This window comes from Pangasianodon hypophthalmus, chromosome 11 (assembly GCF_027358585.1).
Source record: "Pangasianodon hypophthalmus isolate fPanHyp1 chromosome 11, fPanHyp1.pri, whole genome shotgun sequence".
NCBI classification, from domain to species: domain Eukaryota; kingdom Metazoa; phylum Chordata; class Actinopteri; order Siluriformes; family Pangasiidae; genus Pangasianodon; species Pangasianodon hypophthalmus.
This window is the reverse complement of record NC_069720.1, coordinates 26696041-26717839: the sequence shown is the minus strand read 5'-3', so window position 1 is coordinate 26717839 and position 21799 is coordinate 26696041. Positions and strand designations below refer to the sequence as shown.

General features: G+C 38.7%; 1 protein-coding gene across 3 annotated transcripts in view; it reads right to left on the bottom strand.

The window, feature by feature from the left end:
* Positions 1-21799, bottom strand: part of LOC113523924 (protein kinase C-binding protein NELL1) — a 170922-nt gene that overhangs the window by 30092 nt on the left and 119031 nt on the right. For 2 of the 3 annotated variants that reach the window (XM_034308508.2, XM_034308509.2), the window contains one exon: positions 11786-11908. The exons of the other annotated variant lie outside the window; for it this stretch is intronic. In XM_034308508.2, coding sequence (XP_034164399.2) covers positions 11786-11908 — 123 coding nt within the window. The remainder of the gene's footprint in view (positions 1-11785; positions 11909-21799) is intronic. 3 annotated transcript variants of the gene reach the window in all.

Below are 21799 nucleotides of genomic sequence, written 5' to 3'. Positions count from 1 at the left end.
TCCCACTATCTGGTGTCACGCATAAGAGGACGGGCTCCCTTTTGAGGCTGGTTCCTGGTTCCTCTCAAGGAATCTAAATCTACATCTGGACTTAAAGCTAATATAAAAAAGCGCTATAGAAGTAAATCTGGCTTGAATTCATTCTTTTTTTGTATTCAGTGTATTCAGTACTGTAATTGTAAAGAAATCTATATTGTGCTTTGGGATTCACAGTGCATTGAGTGTCGTCTACTTATGTCCTGAATTTATATCCTGTATTACATCCTGTAAGACTTCTTCTATTGTATTCTCTTCTGCTTTATAGCTTAGTCTTGGAAATGCAGCAGTGACAACAGACATCATCCGGCTAGTCAACTCAAGAGAGGAAGGTTTTTTTGGGATTCAGGAAAAAGTTCATAATTTAAATCTATTTTTTAAATAGTTTTTTTTAAACCCTACTTTGTAAGCAATAAAGTTTAATTTACAGGAGTTTTGTAAGAAATTACAGAAAGCAATAACAATGCTAAGCATGTGTTTGTGTAGCGCTAATCATTCTGATATGTGCAAATGATTACTAATGTGGACTTGTGAGGTCAGACAGAGAACAGGTAGAGCAATAAAAAACAAACAAATTAGAAAATAATAAGAGAGAAATAAGAACTTATGAGAACGAGAACAAGATATGTGTATTTTCGTGTGAATATTCTTATTTGCTTTCTTTCTATCGCAGAAGTAGTGTTGAGCCAGATGGTCATTACTGCAGAAGCAGCAGGACAAAACCACACAGTTAGATTATAGATGAGAAACGACAATGGATTCGAGTAAACATGAGATTAAAAGAAAGCTTGCACAAAGCAAAGATCGCTGTAATACAACATGATACATGCTTATGCCTTAAACAGCTGGAACTGAACCCATGGACACACAGTTGTGGGCAGTGGTGGCTCAGGGGTGAAGGCTATGGGTTACTGATTGGAAGGTTGGGAAGCTGGGATATGTGAAGAAAAATCCTATGCAGATTATGTAAGATCTGATACAGCAATTTGAATATTGGTGGTTTTTTTTTTGGTACACGTGTCCACCAATCAGGGCAGGCACCCCAAAATATGAAATGCAAAGGTGCCAATAATTTTGAAATAAATAAATAAATAAATTTTGTATAAATATAATAGGTATAAAGTGCTGACTGAAAGAGAAGGTATGAATTTCCTGGAAAGATTAGCAGCCGAGAATCATGGCGAGAGGCGAGAACATGGCTTCCTATGGACCCTTCCTCCAACTGTTCCAAAGTGTATTCAACCGTTCTTCTGAGGGGAACCACTTCTCGTCCTGAAGCAAGAAAATCAAAGTGCTGCAGAGTTTGCACTCGACATCTGGACGCCGGCTGGAATGAGCTGGCGCTAAAAGCCGCCTATCGCTAAGGGCTCAACGCCGATCTTCTCACAGAGCTAGCATGCCGTGACCGATACCTCTCCATGACTTACCCTCAGCTTTTCAGACTGTAGAATTAATGTTCAATCGTGTCTTGAGGTACTTCGGCATCCAGCCACAGTTCATGCCTGCAGACTGGCGAGGCTTCATGGAGAAACTGAGGGTTTCAGCTTAAGATTACTGGAGTATCTGTCATGGATTTGTCAGAAAAACATGGCAGCCAAGGACTACAACACACCGCCACCACAAAGACTATCACGTTCACGTTCACCCGATTACTGATTGCAGGCACCACAGCCAATAACCACCACAGCCACATACACAGTATATAAACACTCACAGTTCACACACACACACACACACACACACACACACACACACATTTGTGAAGTGGTTTTTGACATTATTTCTAGTTTCATCGATTTGCTCTTGCCTAGCCTTGTTTATTTGTTTGCTAATCACCTGACCTTTGCCTGCATCTTGAACCTGACCTTGTATCTTTTTTTTTTTTTTTTTTTTTCTCGATCACGTGGATTAATACCATCCTGTATCTGTGTGCAGTGTGAAATGTATTCTGGTCATAGATTTGGACTGGATTAGATTTAGAAATGACTGCAGGGAATTAACACACACGTTAGAACGATTGAACTGTACACAACAAGCACAACTGTCCAATTGTTCACTATATATAATGTGTTACACCCATACACTGAGGCCTGATGGGAAGGCACTTGAAGCTTCCTGGCAGGGCAGAATGGAATAATGAGAAAATTATCTGAGGTCTTTCCTTCCTCCTTCTCTCCCTGATTAAAAAGTGAAATCTGTGATTACTGTGTGACAAATTGCTGCAGGACTGACAGAGCAATCACTAATGTTTCACACGGTGATGTTCAGACAATGAGGGTGCAAATCGAATAGGAAAGGGATGAAGGATAAAGATGTTAAGGAGAAGGAAGATGTATGGGACACACTGGGAAGTTCTGTGGATTTGCGTCTATAGGGCAATACGTATGATTTGTCCTCTATGTGCCCTGACTGATTGATTGTAGACCTTTAACAAATGGACCTTTAATGGCCCTGTGTTTACGTTGGTTTCTTATCTGCTAATTGGCTAAATCATAAAATGCTCTGTTCACTACTCCCAGCTTCCATCTGTTACATTTATTAACAATTCTCTTTTAGAAATTTTAGGTCACAACTCAAACTATCCTTTTTTCATTTTGGCTGTTTACTTTATTTGTGTTTTTGCTCTACTATCAGTATTTATGGTAATTTCTTTAACTCCTGAGATGGATTCCACGTGTAAAAGGTCATCTTTTACTAAAACCTTATGATGATGAATGCAATAATTGTTATTAATATAGCCTCTCTCCACATTTTCACATCTCATTTAAGGTTTTATTAGTCTTTTCCATCCTATATCCTTCACATATATAGATTCGACCAAAGGGAAATTGAGAGGAGAAGTCGATTAATTCATATTAAAAAGAGGATTGGAACGCAGCCTAGGACCGAAACTAGAGAAATCACACATCATAGCCTAGCGGGTGACAAGCACAAATAACAAACAGCCTGAAAGTGAATAGAATTAGAGGCAAACAAAGGAGGAGTTGCCAAAAAATAATGGATGAGCTCCGTATCAAGTGACTGCTCAAGCATTTTAAATCGGAAAGATTAACTTGAGTCTGAGAAGATTTATATTCAAGTTGGAGAAAATGCAGTTTTCTTCCCGTATAACTTTAAAGCGTTTGAAGAAGCATATATTCACAAATAAATAAACCTGGACTTATAATTATATGCTGACAATGACTAATTAATTATAATAGAGCAAGATACAAACACACTAATACAGAAAACACAAAACAGGCACTTAATGAAGATGAAGGAATGAACATTATCGAGTGTACAGTGTAATAACAGTAACACAGGGACAGTAATAGTGTACCAGGTAAGGTGTATCAGTTAATACTAATCGATCTGTTAATTGTAATAGATACAGTAATAGTCAGAGATTGGAACTGCAGAGATATTCAAACATGTTGTCTTTTTACCTAAAGCACTCAGTCTTGACATTTTAAATGGTGCAGATTTGGAGGGTTCATGGGTAATTAGTGTTTTGGTAAACTGGGATGTTGTGAATGTTGTCTCACTCCCCACTTTCACACATTCATTCACTCAGGATTGTGAATTTAACTTTTAGTTACGTTGATCATACCTAATAATCTGCTCTCTCTCTCTCCTGAGAATCACTCGCCGCCGCTGAGGATGGCCTCACATGGCTAGACTAAAGATTGCACTTACCAGGCACAGTTTATAGCCAAGTCTCCCCTGTCCTTCACTGGATCATTTCACAAAGCAAAGCAAAGGCCATTCGTGTCATTAATTAATCTTGGTCACCTCACTGAATACTTCTGAGGTCTTCATTCGGAGCCTGATTTCTTCTCTACTAATAAACTGCACACCCTGAAATTAACTAAGCTTCCATTGACTAAATTTAGCTTTAGGTCACATTGTGGAACGTCTTACTGCAGCCTCTGCGGCTTCCAGTCAAAACAGATTAACCTGCTGTCTAGCTATCTGCTTTTCCCTTTGAAAATTTGAATAATAGCAAAAAATTACATCAAATGTATATTAGATTTAATCCATTTCTGGATCCTCAATCCTGTTACAAAGGGCTGCAGCATTATATCCATTTCAGCCATGTGATTTCAATTGCTTCAGTCTCTAGTACGATTTCAACTGTGTTACACTTTTCGCTGAATTCCTGAATTCCTGACTTCATCAGCTGAACCTGACGTACGTTAGACGAGCTAGAAGCGATTGTTCTAGTCTAATGCAGTTTCATTTACAGTCAAATCCACAATTACTGGCATAGATGGATAATTTTACTTTAAGTTGACCTGTGTGTTTAGGGACGCTTAAGCCATTATCCATGATTTCCAGTTTCATTCATCAACATGGGGAAGACTAGAGCTAGAATAGCTGTGGTTAGAGATTTGAAGAAGATTGGTTTCACCAAGTCTACAAATCTATAATTCTAAACAGAAATTATTCAGAAGTTGTGCCAGAACAATGCCTTTTCTTGCATCTAACTACATATATACGCATCTGGAGTTCACATGATGCTACTGGAAATCTGATTGGGACTGGGTTCTATGGTCAGAGGAGACAAAAACAGATCTTGTTGGCAAAAAAACATGAAGGTATAATAGGATGTTTAGTGTAAAAAAGAAGGATCGGTATACAGAAAAGAACTTAATCCTCCCTGGGAACCTTGTTAGGTCACATGGCATCACGGACTGTTAAATGAAAATCTGGCACAAGACACAATTGGGTTATGGTTGAATCTTCCAGCAGGATAATGATCCACAACATATGTCTTAATCTACATAAAAATGGTTTAATGATGATAGAATCAAGCTTTTGACATGATCATCACAGTTCCCTCATTTAAGCCCAAAGGAAAATCTGTAGGGAGCTGCAGAGGCACATCACAGGAGATTTCTAAGGACCCTGGAGGATCCGGAGAGATTTTATACTGAGCAATGCTCTCAGTTTCCTTCCTCTGTACTCTTCAGTCTGATCAAGCAGTATAAGAGAAGAATCTGTTGGAAATTTTAGATTTTAGACAACCAGAGAAGGACCACGAGAGAACGTGTGAAGCTCTACACACAGTAACCGGAGCTGAGGATCGCACCTCGGAGCTGTGAGGTACCAACACTACTATTAATGTAAATTATGAACATCACACTAGTGATGAGATTGCGTAAAACAAGAACAGGTAGCAGTAATAAAATTGTTTTTTTACAGGAAGATCGCGAGTACCGTGATATTAAACACATTTATCAGTTACTGCACTTAAAATGCTCAGACATGGCAACCCAAATTGTTTTAGGAACCAGACTGTATTACTTATTCCCTGGACAACCTCCTTGACAGACACATGAACAAGCCATTAATAATCAAGAGTGGGCGGTTCCTCAGCTTATGCTTCCTTCTCGTTTTGTTTAGAAACGTTGAAGCGTGGCTGAGAACACGCCGGAAGAAATTCAACATCAGACATGGCACAAGGAAAGACTGGCATTGAGAAGCACATCGTATGTGATTATACACAAGTTCTGGAAAGACGTCACTGATGCTGTGACATTTATAATAAATTTATCAATAGGGAAATTAGTTTCTTTGTTCTGTACAGTAACCATCATATACTATCTCATGATATATGATATTTTTGCCAGCTCTAGTAAAAATATAGGAATAGTATCAGTATATGTTTTCTCCTGAAACCAGATTGAAGAGTGTTTGAGAGAGAACGCGGCCAACGAACGATTAAAAATATGTTCTGCAATGGTTGGAGCTGAGAAAGAAGAGACTACGTTTATTTAGCAAAGCATTAGTGGCAACGCAGTGTGAGAAAATATGGAGTGTGAAGCGAGGCATGAGTGTGAAATACTTATTAAAAGCTGTTTCTGGTCACAAATCACACAATCATCAAGTGCGACATGAGGAGGAATACAAAAAAAAAACAAAACTTCAGGATCGTGTTTGGTCAGGAAGGCCAAGATATTGCTGCTATTATTATTATTATTATTATTATTATTATTATTATTATTATTATTATTATTATTATTATTATTATTATTATTATTATTATTATTATTATTATTCTTGCAGAGAATAACCATGCACATATAAGAAAAAGAACACAATCTCGAAATTAAATCAATAAGAGATAAGTCTGTCCATGGGGTGATGGGTTTGCTCATTCAATAACACTCATAATAATGAACAGGAATTTATTTTTTTTTAACACATTCATCGAGTACGAATGGATTCCTTCGTAAATCATTTGTACAAGCATTTAAGAAATAAGAAATTCCTGTATTCATGACAATCTCATAATTTCAGAAAATAATATACCTCTACTGATCAGCTTCAGATCACATAAATCACATAAGCGTCTAGAGAGTCATGGGCAAAAGAAAGTACACCCGCCTTCAATACATACATGGAGGAAATTCACACTTTTTTCTAAATGAACAATTTTTCATACTTAGTCTAAATTATATATATTTTTTTCAAATAGCCTTTAACAAAAGAAGAACGTATTGAAATCATTCTCATGGCTGGAAGGTTGCACACACACACACACACAGAAGACAGGAGAGTCTAAAATCTGATTTAAAGTCGGAGATAACGGATTTCCTGGGTGGCGTCACTCTGTTTTGTAAATTGCCTGTCGCTGCACAATTACAATCGCTGCAGGCTCACAGCCGCTTTCTTTACCTGATTGTAGTAGCGCTGTTCTTCTTTTGGGTCTCGTGCAACCCCGGTGTTGTAGTCAATTCATAACCAGATCAAATTTTTGGGGGGATAAACAGTGCATGACCTGGGTTTATTTCTTCTAGTGAGGACAAAAGAGTTCTGGTGTTCTTGGGGTTTCCATTCCACTGGGTCTTTTGAACAAATAATAATAATAATAATAATAATAATAATGGTCACCTGGCAGTGAGTAGCATGACACAATAACTGAGTCAGAGCGAAGATGATCATCCACAGAGCAGCAGACTTTCACTCGTTCAACCACATCCACATGGGAGCTTTTACAGCTGAGTGGTCGGAATGGCACGTCATTAGATTTCTGAAATTCTTCACATGAACGCAAATGTCTCAATCTCTCTCTCTCTCTCTCTCACACACACACACACACACACACACACACACACATGCATTGTGTCATGCGCATGTTAGTCCTGATTATGTTGGATAAAACTTTTAGAGATCCTGAAAGTAACACGAGTACAGATGCTTCTCCTTGGGGAAATTACAGGATGTGGACATAAAGAGTGGCACATTGTCATCATTACGAACACACAGCTTCTCAAGAAGCGCTAAATGGTCGATTTGTCCATAAATCACACGCGAATACGACAGTTTGAGTGTTTCTCATGTACTTCTGTTCTCTCCGTGGTCCCTAGAGAATAAAAACAGGAGGAGTGTGTCACTTCAGTTGTCATCCACCCACACAAACACACAAACACACACACGACTTTCTCTTCCTGCAGTGAAATGAGCTGTTCTGCTTTCAGGATGATAGTTTCATGGACCATGGACTGGTTAAAAAAAGCCTAAAAATGCACTTTACTGTCCTTTGAACTGCCTGTAATCATAACAGTGAGCGGCTTATGAACCATTTCGAGTTGATTTTGATTGAAACAGATGAACTTTATCATGTTTTTCTGTTTATTGTCACTATCAGAATGTGTACTCTTGGCTTTTCAATGTGCCCATGTGTAAATAATAAACGTAATTATAAAACACACACACACACACACACACACACACACACATTCATTCACACCCTTGGGCAATGTAGTGTAGTCAAATTTCAGAGATCAGTGACATCAGATTTATAATTTAAGAATCGCTTCTTTTAATGAATACAATTTAATACTCATTAAAGCCTTTAATCCATTAAAATGTCATTTTGGCCAAAATAAAGACTTCTAAAAGGCCTGTGGACACCCTGTCGCTGGTCTATTATACAGTAGGTGTCTAAGTGTGCATGGTGATAAAGACGTAAATCAGGTGATGCAGAGAGGCTAACAAGCGTCAGTGCATTTTGATGAAATGTTGTGGAAAAACAGGCAAAAAAAAAAACAACAAAAAAACTTGTCTTTGAAGAGCTTATTGAAAGAATTGCGGCAATATGACCAGAGACATGCACTAATAGAGTGAAAAAGGTCAGTGTTGATTATATTTGAGGTAAAACTGTGGTCTCTTTTGAGCCATGCAGAGGTTTGAGAGAGGATCTGAAGGTCAGCACCAGCACAGAGGGGTTTCATACTGTGTGTTTGTGTGTGTATATATATATATGACTTCGGGTTTGAATACGTTTGGTTTTAAGACAAAATCATTTTCATATTTCATTTGGGGAGATACAAATGTTTTTTGCATTACGGAGTTACAATAAACTGAAGTTACAACACAGACCAGGTGCTGTTTCATTCAGCCCGCGCAAACTTCCAAAAAAATATTGAAACGGCGTGCCAGATGCCCGTCAATCAACACTGTCACACCGAGAATTCACACCAGACCTGTATTTTAGAGACCTCCTGCGTTCCACATGCTCCACATTTAATAATAATATGTTAGTATAGACAATAATTATCCCCAAAATCCTGTTTTGTTGTTGTTGTTGTTGTTCTGTTCATCCATAGCTACTTCCTGCTGATGGACTTTCCATATCTACTGTATAAATAAGTATCCCACAATGCATCAGGACACTAACTATCTTGTTGCTGTGCGTGACGTGAGAACACACCCTGAATGGGGTCAAAGGGCACCTTGCACATGCACATTCATACCTGGGTGCAATCTAGTGTAGCTTATCTATCTATCAGTATGTTGCTGCTAGGAGGGAGGAAACCTGGGACATAGAGCATGCTCAGACCGTAACCCGAGCTCAGGATCGAACCCAGGACGCTGCAGCTGCGAGACAGGAACGCTACCATGATACACTCATAAGTTCTTTTGATGGGGCAAAACACTCATGCTTGAAGAATTATGCAGGAGTGTAAGAAAACCAGAGCCACTCGGAGCGTCTTATCCAGAGGTGTGAAGAGACGCAGGCGTATATTAATGGGCATCAGAGTGAACAACATTTCGGACCGGGAGCAGGAACTTTAAAAGTTCGGTCCTCTCTGTGATTACACACTCAGTTTGCGTGATTTTCCTCGAACATAACACCAAGTACATATTTGACTTTTTTTTTAAAATACAAAAACAGGCTCCTGACTCTAAAGAAAAAATACAAAAACGACATCTCGGTCGCGCATTAAATATGATTCAAATTGGTGTTCGCAAAACAGAAAAACCAGGATGTCATTAAGTCTCACTCAGTTAAGACTTGATAATCCCCCACTAGAATCAGCACATCATAATCACTGTTCAGAAAGACATAAGAGACTGCGAGCCGCCTTATTCAGAGAGAGAGAGAGAGAGAGAGAGAGAGGTAATTACAGTAGTCTGGCTCCCAATCCCACGGCACGACACACTGAGAAAATTGCATTGTTTCTTCCTTAACCCACCATCACACCCTTTTCAGAGAATTACACATGTCTACACACCGCAGAGGGAGACCACTTCCACAGAATCACACTCAACAATACACAAAAGTCCATACATTTCCTTCTGCGATAACTCCTTACAGCTTTCTGATAGTCTGCTCTGGTCATCGACGTCCTGCTTGGCTGTTAGAAATACACATATAGGGCCGTATGCGGGAAAAAACCAGGTGATGTAAATGATACAAAATTGTTAAAAAAAAAAAAAAAAGAAATATATTTTACAAAAATGATGTGATGTGATCACATGGGGTAAGGAGCGAGATTAACACATGCTCCGGTCAATGCAGCCAATCAGCTTAAAGATGCTAAACCCTTGCAGTGTGTGTGTGTGTAATATATATATATATGTATATGTGTATAATTATTTTATATAATATATATATTGTGATCATGTCACTGGCATGTTAGATCTGCCCATTATATTATTTTATATTATTTTATATAATATTATATTATTAACTGCCAGCAAGTGAAAATAGGCAGTACCGAGGCATCAGAAGGTGTTTTTTTATTTATTTTTTTTTTTCTGGTTAATAAAGTTCTTGTACTTTCACTGCTGGAGACAAATTTAGATATTATTATTATTTTTTTCCAAATTGCATTATTCTTTTATAAGACCCGAGTCTCAACTGCCAGCTGTTATAATGTTTGTCTATGTCTGTCTCTCTTTCTCTCTCTCTCTCTCTCACACACACACACACACACACACACACACACACACACACACACACACACAAACTCATGGAGCAGTCGTATTTTCAGTCCCAATTAGTATTATGATTTCCAGTGACTTTATTATGCTGATAATTTAATTAGACACTGATCTGTTTACACTGGAGAGCTATGAGGATGGAGAGAGAGAGAGAGAGAAAAAGAGGGAGAGAGAGAGGGAGAGAGAGAGAGGGAGGGAGGTTTGGGAGTAAAATTGCTATGCAACCATTTGTACGTGCTTAAAATATAACAGTAAAAACCAGCATCAACCAGCCACCATAACACACACACACACACTGTGCATCAGTGAGAAGATTCTCTCAATCTTAATCAGAGCTGACACCATGTAACACCGATACTAGCTTTTCTTCACTTAAGGTCTTCGCATAAAATCCTGGATTTATTTCAACACCACAATTAGCCGACGTAGCTGAATGTTAGCTATCTTTCAAGTAAATGTGGCCACTGATTTAAACGACACAATAAAATATTCAGCCTGATTTGATCTACCTTGGCTTCTTGATGCTAGTATACACACTACAATCATTACCCTAATATTAGTGTGTATGCTAGCATTGCTCCATAGCTACGTAATATCGTATTGTTATTGCAGAAGAGATAAGGTTTTAGCTAACTATTAAGATTAGCTAGGCAGCAACGGACACATTCCTCAGGCGTTCAGGACGCTTGGTAAAATGACACAAAGGTGGCAAATTAGATTGGATCTTAGATTGGATCTAATTTAATTGTGAGTGCTGTGTTGGCTTGTAGGAACGCGCTGGTCCTGCCGATGATTCGCTGCGTCAGTGACTCGGCTGTTCGTGACCCTCAGATAGAGCAAGAGCGACTAGTTTTCCCAGTGGATTTTCTACACAGTCTTAGCTGACGTTCCCTTCATGGAGGCAATTTATTCATCGATTGCGATTTATACAACTTTCCTTATTTGACCTGATAGCTACCAGCAATGCTAATTAGCAAAAAGCTAGTCGGAACGTTCTAATTCTGAAACTGTAACTTGCATTGCGAGTCTTCTGTTGCATTTAACACCATCGAGTGCTGTTTGTTTGCTCTTTCCAGAAGGGAAATTGCATCAGGTTGCATTGCAGTGCCTCATTGTTGTGCGCCTGCAGTCCACAGACACGTCCCCGCAATTCCACGGGGTCATCTAACAAACTCCACTTGACCTAATAAACCAGTGAAGGCCTCAAGACGGCATCCAAGGACATATTGGAATGCAGCGTGCGAACGCAGCACCTGCAATCTCCGCTGGGATTAAAAAAACAGAAAGCTTTTCCCTGAGCTAATAGCAGCAGCCAGGCGAAACGATCGCTTTACCCGAATCGCCTCGTCCAATCAGCTCGGAGTGCGAGAGATGCTGTGGGAAACGAAGGACAGGAAGGGAAGAGGCAGAAGCCAAAATCAAAATCAATTCTCATCATCTCCAAGCTAGCTGATGCTGCTCTTTCTCTCTTTCTCTCTCTCTGTGTGTGTGTGTGTGTGTGTGTTTGTGTGTGTGTAAAGATCGAGGGCTCTACCTGTACAGATGGTGCCGTTACCCATGAATCCTGGCTTACAGGTGCACAGGTGGCCATGGATGGTGTTAGTGCAGATGGCGTTCTCATGACACGAACTCTGACCGCTCACACACTCGTCACGCTCTGAAAGGAAACGCAAAGCGTGTGTGTATGTTAGTGTGTGTGTGTGTCAGGGATTCAGAACAATGTTTTCAAACCCCCCCGAGGTTTAGTTATTTTAGATTAGGCTCATGCTTTCGATGAAGCCCATAAATCATCGCAACATGTTTTAAAAGTGTCAGCTCATTAATTTTGGCACCCTCCCGGAGCTGTATAATGCATTGTTAGAGTAACGAGCGCAGTCATTTCACTTGAATAATACCAATAAACAGATTTATTCTTTAATAAATAAACTGTCATTGATGGCAAATTGCTGTGGTATAAGAGGAATAAAACCCTTTTGGGAAAATACTCAACTTTATGATTGCAATAGCATCACGCCACTCATGCATTTCTTTATTTTCATCTTTAAGAAAAGGAATTCTAGAAGAATTTCATCTTTCCGAACGAATCTTCTGGTGCAGTTCCACACTCGCATAAAAAAAAAAAGTAAATGGTGCATACATTTTTTAAACCACCCTTAAGCATTTAATGCCCTTTTGACCCTTTTCCAGCATGATCGTGTTTTAATTGAGCCCTGTAGAATGTGACCTACAGTAGGAAGAGATGAGGCGGCCGTGTCATAACCGATGACTAATAATGGAAATTAGCCTAATAAATATTTCAGACACGTTCACTCAAACGTGAAATTAGCATCGCTCATGCTGCGTGCCCTCGATTTTGCTTGCCTTCGGTGCGTTCGGGAACTTTTTTTTTTTTAAAGTGTGTGTGTGAGATTGCTGTGTTTAGCATGCGTGTTAGTTTTTGAAATGAACAGCGTAATCAGGTTTTATAATATTATAAATCAGACAATAGTTCCTCATGCAAGCTTTACATGAATGCACTCTTCCTAAAACGTTATTGTTGCTGTTGTAAGTATGGCAGACGCTTACAAAAAAAAAAAAAAAAACGTGCAATTGTTGATATGGTGAAGTTTTATTTTGCATTTTTGGAAGGAGTCTCCAGTGTCAGAGCTTCGTAGCAGCCAGAAGTAAAGCTGCTCGTTTACGTTTTCCCAGCACAGGATGGAGGACTTTGCATTTGCAGGACTTTTATTAATGAGATTAGAAAACAGGAAGTGATAACAGGAAGTAGTTTTGTGGATGTTTCACAACAAAAACAATAAATACATAAATATTCATAAATTAACAAAAAAAATATACATAATTGTTGGCAAATTGCTGTTCTACAAAATGTTGGAAGATATTAAAAAATATCCTGGTTAAAATCAATATTTAGAACTCCATACAACTGGTGCTGTTTATAATTGTTGGCACCCATGAAAGAAGCTCCTCAATCTCCTACGCTCTATTTCATGCAACAGTATTTCCAATGCAAAATAATTCTCAGTAATTTTTCAGTAAACTGCCAAATGCTGCTTTCTGCTTAAAACACAATAATGATGTCTACTAATCCCCCTCCTCCTCCCGCATGTAGTAACAGTATTGTTTATTATGAATTTTGTCTTGATTATCGTGTAGAACTGATTAGCATCAGCAGCACAAGCTACTCATAATAAGACGACGTCATTCTTTTTCGATAAGGTCTCACGAGGACACTTCCTAAGACACTTAATCAAATTTTTTACAGATAAGGAAAAATGAACTTATTAGCGTAGACGTTGTTCATCAATATGCAAAAGACACCTTAATCATGATTAATGCGTTCGCTCCTTAATGAATGACTTCTGCTTATTGAGCCCGTAAGCAGAGCGAACACATTATTCAACACTTTTTTTCTCTCTCTCTCTCTCTTTTTTTTTTTTTTGGATAAGGCTCAAGGAAGGAAATTTCACCCTTGTCGATACGATGTGTAATTTGTAAGAAGGACACTAGGGATGAGATACGGACACACTAATTAGGATTTAAAGCTCAGACCTCGGGATTTAAATCCCAATCATCCAAAATTTAGTCTCTTAAGAAATACTTTCATGAGACCTATAAAAATGTATATAAAATGAATGACACTGCAATGACTTGCAGTTTCTGGAACTTTCTGGATTTTTTTTTTTTTTAAATGAATCAGCAGCATATTTAACCTGAACCTTATTTAACATAGTATAGTACATGTGCATGCATTTATTATATTTATTTAAATTACTGAATAAAAGCAAGTAGAACAAGGATAGGAAATGAGGTAATGAAGGCTTACAGACTTCATCTCTCCATAATCAGGGCAATAATTATACAAGAAGTAAAATCGAAACAGGAAACAGGAAGTCTAAGCTCTCAGATCTGAATAAAGCAGGTGTTAATCCAGAGTCTCGTACCTGACATCACACAGGTTTCATGGTATCAGACAGGTTCGTATATACCGTATGGTGTGAACTTGTTTTAAAGCGCAGTGTATTACACTCTCTTCTTCAATATTATCTCTAAATCAAAGTTACATGTGCGCTAATTTACCGAAATGCAAAAAAACTTTCTCTGTTTATCTGTTATTCAGCAGCTACTGCTTGAATGTTCTTTATATTTGCTCAGGAATATCGAATTGAACTTCATTCACCTGGAGTTATTTGTGCAAAAGGAAATAAAAAAAAAAAATTTGTTAATTAAATTAAAAAAGTCTTTGGTATGGAAGCCTTGAACTGCAATTGGTGAAAAAAATAGCTGAAGTACTGTGTCATATTTTGACATAACGTCTTATTTATTTAATCAAAACTTGTTATTTCAAGAAAATGTTAATTCAACTTGTGTTGTTATTTCTACTAATCTCATTAAATTAACTTTCTGAGTTAAGATCTCATTATTTCAACTTGTTATTTCAAGATATTATGTCATTATTTGGACTTATTTCAAGTTATTATCTTGTGATATTGACATATTGTTATCACAACGTAATACTGAAGACCCCAATCTATCATCGATTATCATGTGAAAATAATGAGATATCTGAAGTTAACAGCATAATATCCTGAAATAGAGACATAACAAAGAGACATACACAGAAATAAGACATTAGAATGATAAGATTTTAAAGTTCTGGCAAAAATCAGTTAATTTTATAGATGTATGTTATTTACACTGCAAGTTATACAATGCTTTAGGAGTTACAGGCTTTAGGACTCCCAGGATATCTGAGCTGCTGAATCACTGTCTGTCTTTAAAAGAAGATGGAAGACCCAATTCTTCACCAAGCACTTAACTGAGCATTAAATTGCTTTGTTGTTGTACTAACTCCTCTCTAACAGGATCTCAGCTTAATGGTGCTCTTACACCCTGATGTGCGCGTTTTACACGTACATGGCACTTCCGTAAGTCACTCTGGGTAAGAGTGCTAAAAGCTGTGAATGTAAATGTATGCGTTGCAAGCTGCTTAAAATATAACAACAACAAAGAAAAATATAACTAAAAGCTGCTTTAACCTGAATATGGTGCAACCTCAGAATTCCAAGATGTCGATATGTATTGTGAGCAGGAGAAGCAGAAGTGCAGGAAAATGTGAACTGAATCCAGTAGGTTATGACAGAACGCGCCCTTTGAATTGTTTTGAGACGTCTGGAAAGGTGCTGGCTTTAACCCTGGCTATAGACTGTGACAGTTTTTGAACCTAATACAGTTCTGATTATACTTGGTGTGTGTAGAAGTAGAGGCAATGTGAGCAGCATTATTCACACACATGTCTTATGTACATCCGGAATATTTCAAAGCAGCATCCAGTGTCCATCAGGTTTCCAAGTTTACACACAGCGATGTTACTGGCGCTCTCTGTCTCTCTTAAAACTTTCCGCCATCGTTGTGATTGTTGGCATGAACTTGCGTCTCAAATCGAAAACTCTGACCTTACATTGAAAAGTATTTACTAATCTAGAGGCTGGGATGCAAAACGGATCTTTAGGCAGGTTTGAAGGTTTTTATTTTCACTCACTAACTGTAATAAGAAAACCAGTTAGTGTAGTGTGGTGGTAGTGTGCCAGTGAGTACTCAGTAAATGGTATTCAGGTAGATGGACTGGGACATTTGTCTATTTTTATTACTGAGCTACACTAGTACAGCGTGTCAGGATCATGAAAAATAAAATAGGACATTCATTTAAACGTGGCTTGCCGGAATGTGACTCGCAGTAACTTTTCAATATATTAGCACGCAGAAGAATTGCTAGATGAAGAGAGAAGACTCGACCCCATTTGTAAATCAAGCGACTCCTAGTTTCGTAACCCTTGATATAATGGAAAACCATATATATTAATACTTATTAATACTTATACACTAGCCAGTAATAGACTCAGGACTTGAAATATCTCCATTTTTGCTGTGTGTGTGGCATATAAGGAGCCTCTTAATGGTGCCTAAAAATGGATCATCACAAGCTGCACTAATACTGCCTGACCACTGTCCCTCCAGATTGAGATTTGTGAATTAAGTGCTAAATGGGGTCAATGTCCCTCTCTGAAGGCCTGCCGTTATACCATTTACAACCTCCTCACAGCAATCACGTGACCTCTTGTTCCAACTCGGAAGAAATCCTAATAAAAAAGACCTAATGAGGTAACTCATGAATAAACTAAACAGGTTTGGGCGAGTTGATATTAATCAGCCATTTTACCAAACGGCACACACAAGTCAGTGGTGAAAATTAAATGAAAAACAAAAGAATCTAAAATTCATAATCATATGTCTCTTTGCACAGCCTTGTACGTATTAAAAAAACAAAAGGAAACAAAAAGATCGAATCTCATAATCATTCTTCCAAGCTGAAAGAGAGCGGCTGTGAGGAAAAGAGCTGCACTCAGCCAAAAACTGCCTTATGCTAAAATGCTTGAATTTTTCCCCACATCAATCTACACTCCATACCCCATCATGGCAAAGCAAAAACCAGATAACTTCAATTTGATTGGACATGATCTGTCTATATATCTATCTATCTATATTGCTCCGATATTTGCATATCGGAGCAAAAACCAAGCCAGGAGGTCAAAGGAACTGGCTGCAGAGCTCACAGACAGGAATGTGTCGAGGCACAGATTTGGGGAAGGCTACAAAAAATTTTCTCCTGCTTTGAAGGTTCCCAAGAGCACAGCAGCCTCCATAATTCTTAAATGAAAGAACCAGGACTCTTCCTAAAGCTGGCCACCCTGCTAAACTGAGCAATCAGGGGATAAGGGTAAGAGAGGTGACCAAGAACCTGATGTTCACTCTGGTGCGCTCCAGAGATCATGTGTAGGGATGGGAGAAACTTGCAGAAGGTCAAGCATCACTGCAACACCCCACGGATCTGTCAGACAGAAGCCTCTCCACTTGGAATTTGCAAAAAAGCACCTAAAGGACTCTCAGACTGTGAGAAACCAGATTCTCTGGTCTGATGAAACAAACATTGAACTGTTTGGCCTCAATTCCAAGCGTCATGTCTGGAGGAAACCAGGCACTGCTCATCACATGCGCAATACCATCCCAAAACTGAAGCATGGTGGTGGTAGCATCGGGCTGTGGGGGTGTTTTTCAGCGGCAGGGACTAGGGCATTGGTCGGGGTAGAAGGAAATCTGAACGCAGAAAAATACAGAGATATCCTTAATGAAAACCTGGTCCAGAGTACTCAAGACCTCAGACTGGGCCGAAGGTCCACCTTCCAGCAGGACAATGACCCTAAGCACACAGCCAAGATAATTTAAAAGTGGCTTTGGGACAACTCTGTGAATGTCCTTGAGTGGCCCTGCCAGAGCCCAGACTCGAACCCAATCAAACATCTCTGAGAGAGAGACCTGAAAATGGCTGTCCACTGATGATCCCCATCCAAATGGCAGACTTGAGAGGATCTGCAGAGAAGGATGCAGAAAATCCCCAAAAGACTCGAGGCTGTAATCACTGCCAACGAGGCTTCAACTAAATACTGAGTTAGGGGTCGTGTGTCAATGTGATATTTCAGATTTTTAATAAATTTTTTTAATAAATGTTTCACAACTCTGGTTTGCGCTTTGTCATTATGGGGTATGGAGCACAGAAAATTGGAAATCACTGCAGCACCCCTAACTAGTCCTGCTAATGTATTCATCCTAAACCTGTTCCTTTATACATTTGTGTACATTTGCAGTTCACCAGATTTCCACCTGCATCAACACTTACAGAAATCCGTAGACTGAACAATGCTTGCACCTTATTTTTCGCACTTGAGCAATGAAAACAAAACCAGGAGCCAGCGTGGCATGGATATGAGGAATGTGTAAGGAATTATGGTGTTAAACAGGCACCGTGCCAGCATAAAGGCATCTTATTAACTCTGACAAGCACTGATTTGAAAGATCAACACGCTCACACCCACACGATCAGTTGTACACACTCGTAACTAATGTGCTTGTTAGCATTTCACTTGCACCTTGCCTACGTTAACAGGCGTAACCATGTGAATCTCAGGAACAGCACACTCACCTTTCTATTGCTAGTTATTTTCTATTTCTATTATAGGATCTTTATAGGAAAGACAGTTTTAAACTAAAAAGTTGGTTCACGCCCCCTAGTGGCGTAGACGCCGGCGTCTACAGTCTGACTATTGTGCAAAAAAATTAGCTTTCGTATAAAGAAAATAGCGACAATATCAAATCGTTTGAGGTCTGTTGTGAAAAGAAAGACATGTCGCAGACGTTTTTCCTTACGTGACGTAACATGGCCGAGTATTTGGAACATGACAAACGAAATACTTTTACCAAAAAATCCTGACAGGTGGAAACAACACATCAGTTTATTTAGTAAGATTAAACATTATCTTATCTACATGTGTGTAGTCACTGGTGTGCAGTGCTTCAGTTGCAAGACACTAAAACATAAAAAAAATCTGTCTTCAGGGTTAATCTGTCTCCATTTAGCTGAGAACCTTTTCCCCCCTCAGGTGTAACACAGAGTTCATCAATTGTAAGATGAGGTGTCATGCATGCTTTTGTAACCTACTCTTAATGTGGCTAATGAACAGCAGCACTTGTGAGTTTGAGAGAATTGTCACACTTTGAGCCTTTGTGCCTCTGGGGTCTGTAATCACGCCTCATATAATTGGACTTGGATTTAATTCAACTTTCATTCTGTCCATGTCTGTGCAGGAAGATGAGATGTTCCTCGTCCAGTGTCACTGTTGTGAAACATTATGAAGTGTGCCAGCTCTTCTATGCTAGTAATTTAAGTGCATTAAACACTTTAGTGGGCATTTTCCAATGCGTAAACTGAATTAGCAACGTAGTTTGTTAATTACGTTTACACAGATCTCTCTGAATCTCATCTCAACCTTTCTGTAAATTTGGTGTTCTCTTTTTTTTTTTTTTTTTTTTTTTTTTTTTTTTTTGCAGTAGTCAATCAATCGACTGATCGAGGGGCTGACTGTAAAGTCAGGATTCATTGTTTTTTGTTTTTGTCTGAAATTTACTGTATTATGTAATATATAGTACTTTCTTCCTGTTATACAAGCATGTTTTTGTTTCTCTAACATTTCATTTTTTGTTTGGAAATCTAATTTGTTCTTTTTAAAGACCCAATAATCAAGTCAAAGAAGACAAAATTAGTATTAAAAAAGACTTTAGCACAAAACTGCATATATAAATAATAATTTCTATAATCAATGGAATTTTTATAAACAATATATACATTTTTATTTATTTAGCTACTTACTTATAGTAGCTAAATAAATAAAAAATGTTAAATTCTTATTACTGATTAGTAAATTTTTATTTTATTTATTTTAAATGTGCTTATTCAGTAATTTTTTTCTCCTCTCCACAGTAGTTCTTGCAGTCTAAACGCAATAACATGAAGCTTTGGCGGATCAGCGAGAGCGGTGGGAGGTTATGATATAGATAGGACTCTATTGCTGACCGCTGTCTGTGAGATTATTTGTTCCTGGACTCGGTGTGTGCTTACCACTAAATAGTTTTCATCCATAAAGGGAGACTTGCCTGGCTTTGTTGGATGATCAAGCAGGTTTGCTTCACTCACATTCACAGCAACAGCAGAACAACAGGACTTACTTCTGGCTTTGTGAGATTGTCAAAAGCAGACGGATTCTTCTGACAGGCAGGAGAGACACACGCTCTGTCTCAAATCATGCATTTAAGAAACCAGGACCTTAAGTGCAAATCTCAAAAATTCACATATTTTAGGAAAAGTAAAAATTGACCATTTGTAATGTAGCTATAGTCTGTCTGTAACTGCAGCACCAGTTAAAAATAATAATAATTTTTTTAAAAATAATACAAATGTCTATTTTTCACTCTACAGTTTTGAGATTTTAAGAACTCAGAACCTTAAAATGATTTTTAAAAAGTAAAATATATAAAAAAAAAAAGAGAGTGATCAAACATAAAATGTGCTCTACACAAATAGCTAGTTTTCTAGAAACACATGATGCTTAGCATATGCCTGTTTTAAACTCTTAACATCTTCTGCAGCTGAACACACACTGCATGGTGTGACGCTGCTGAATCAGACCCTGTTACAATGCTCCAGGATGACGTTAAGTGTTTTTCCTGCTCTAACACACGCAACTGAAGTACAGATGGGCTTAGTAATTAGCAGACGAGTTGAATTAGCCCATTTCTTATCATCATTACTCTGCATAAATCTGCGTATTGTAATAGTAGACCTTCATTACGTGGATATCCTCCATGCGATATGACACATGCCTTCGGGACAATGCAGGAAAACATTAATTAAACTGCAAGCTAAGACTCACATCAGCGGCGTTGGTGTGCATCAGGTCGTGCGATATTGCTAGCTTTTCCACAAACCGTGCGATAAGCTATTTTAGGCTGGAGCAAGGATACTGCAGCCACGATTCTAATTAGGGTTTTAAGAGTCATACACCATCCCCAACAATATAGGAAGACAATAAAATTAATGGTTTAAACGAACCTTAGAAGTTTTATAAGGAATGAAAGAAGAACCTTGTGCTTTTGGAATAACTGTGAATTAGGGATAATACAAGTATTAAAAAAAATGGGATCATCAGCTTCGCAAAAGTGAAAAAATTAGCTGTGCTGTCTAGGCGGGAGGGATGGCATACTCTCTCTCCCCTGCCAATCATAGCGACACTAGCCAATCATGGGAGTCTGTGAGCTCATGTATGCGGAAGAGGGCAGAGAGCGCTTTCCTCGTGTGACGCAACATGAGCAGCAGTTCAAAAAAAAAAATAAAATACTTTCCTCACATCTAGCAGAACTTCAATGCACGGGACCTTTGGGGCATTGCCCAAGAGACACTGCACCTCATGCAGGCTCAGTCTGTGTGATGGGATAGAGCATTATTACACTGAACATTATTGCAAGCAAGTGATCATATAGAGAAATGGAGAGAGAAAAGAGGAGCATGGAGGCATCAGAAGTCAATTAAAATGGAAGGAAGAATTCATCTGGGAATATTTCTCTTTAGGTTCCTATGCTAAATTATGCCCCTGAAGTGTGATGATAGCAACCTTCGGGGCGGATGTTCTAATTTTACCCCAGCCTAACTGACCTCATTATGTCGAGACTGTTCAGGAGTCCCGCGAGAGAGAACACTTGCCTTCCCAAGCGCTGAATACTCTCAAGAAAAAGAAAAGACTGGAGGAAATTTCTAAGAAGTCCTCTAAAACAGATAGAGCTGTTCTTGAGCTCTTATTTCACAAAGCCGTCTAGACTAAGCGTCTCCAGTCAAGTTTACGATTGCAGGCTATTGGTGCAGTCGCGCTTTTTAACTGGGTTCCAATCAGACAGAAGCTCCCTAGGTAGGCGGCTTCATTTGTATGCTGTCCCATTTGGAAGGCAGCTGCCCTCTGAGCTCCAAGTTTTATCCACATTTGAGAGAAGCATTGCACGTGTCTTTCTTGGCGTCGGAAAATCCATTATTCAGTTCACTGGACCAGACTGGAGTTCCACGAACGTGTAGACAAACACGGTATAACAGGAAGACATTTGACCTCAGCAG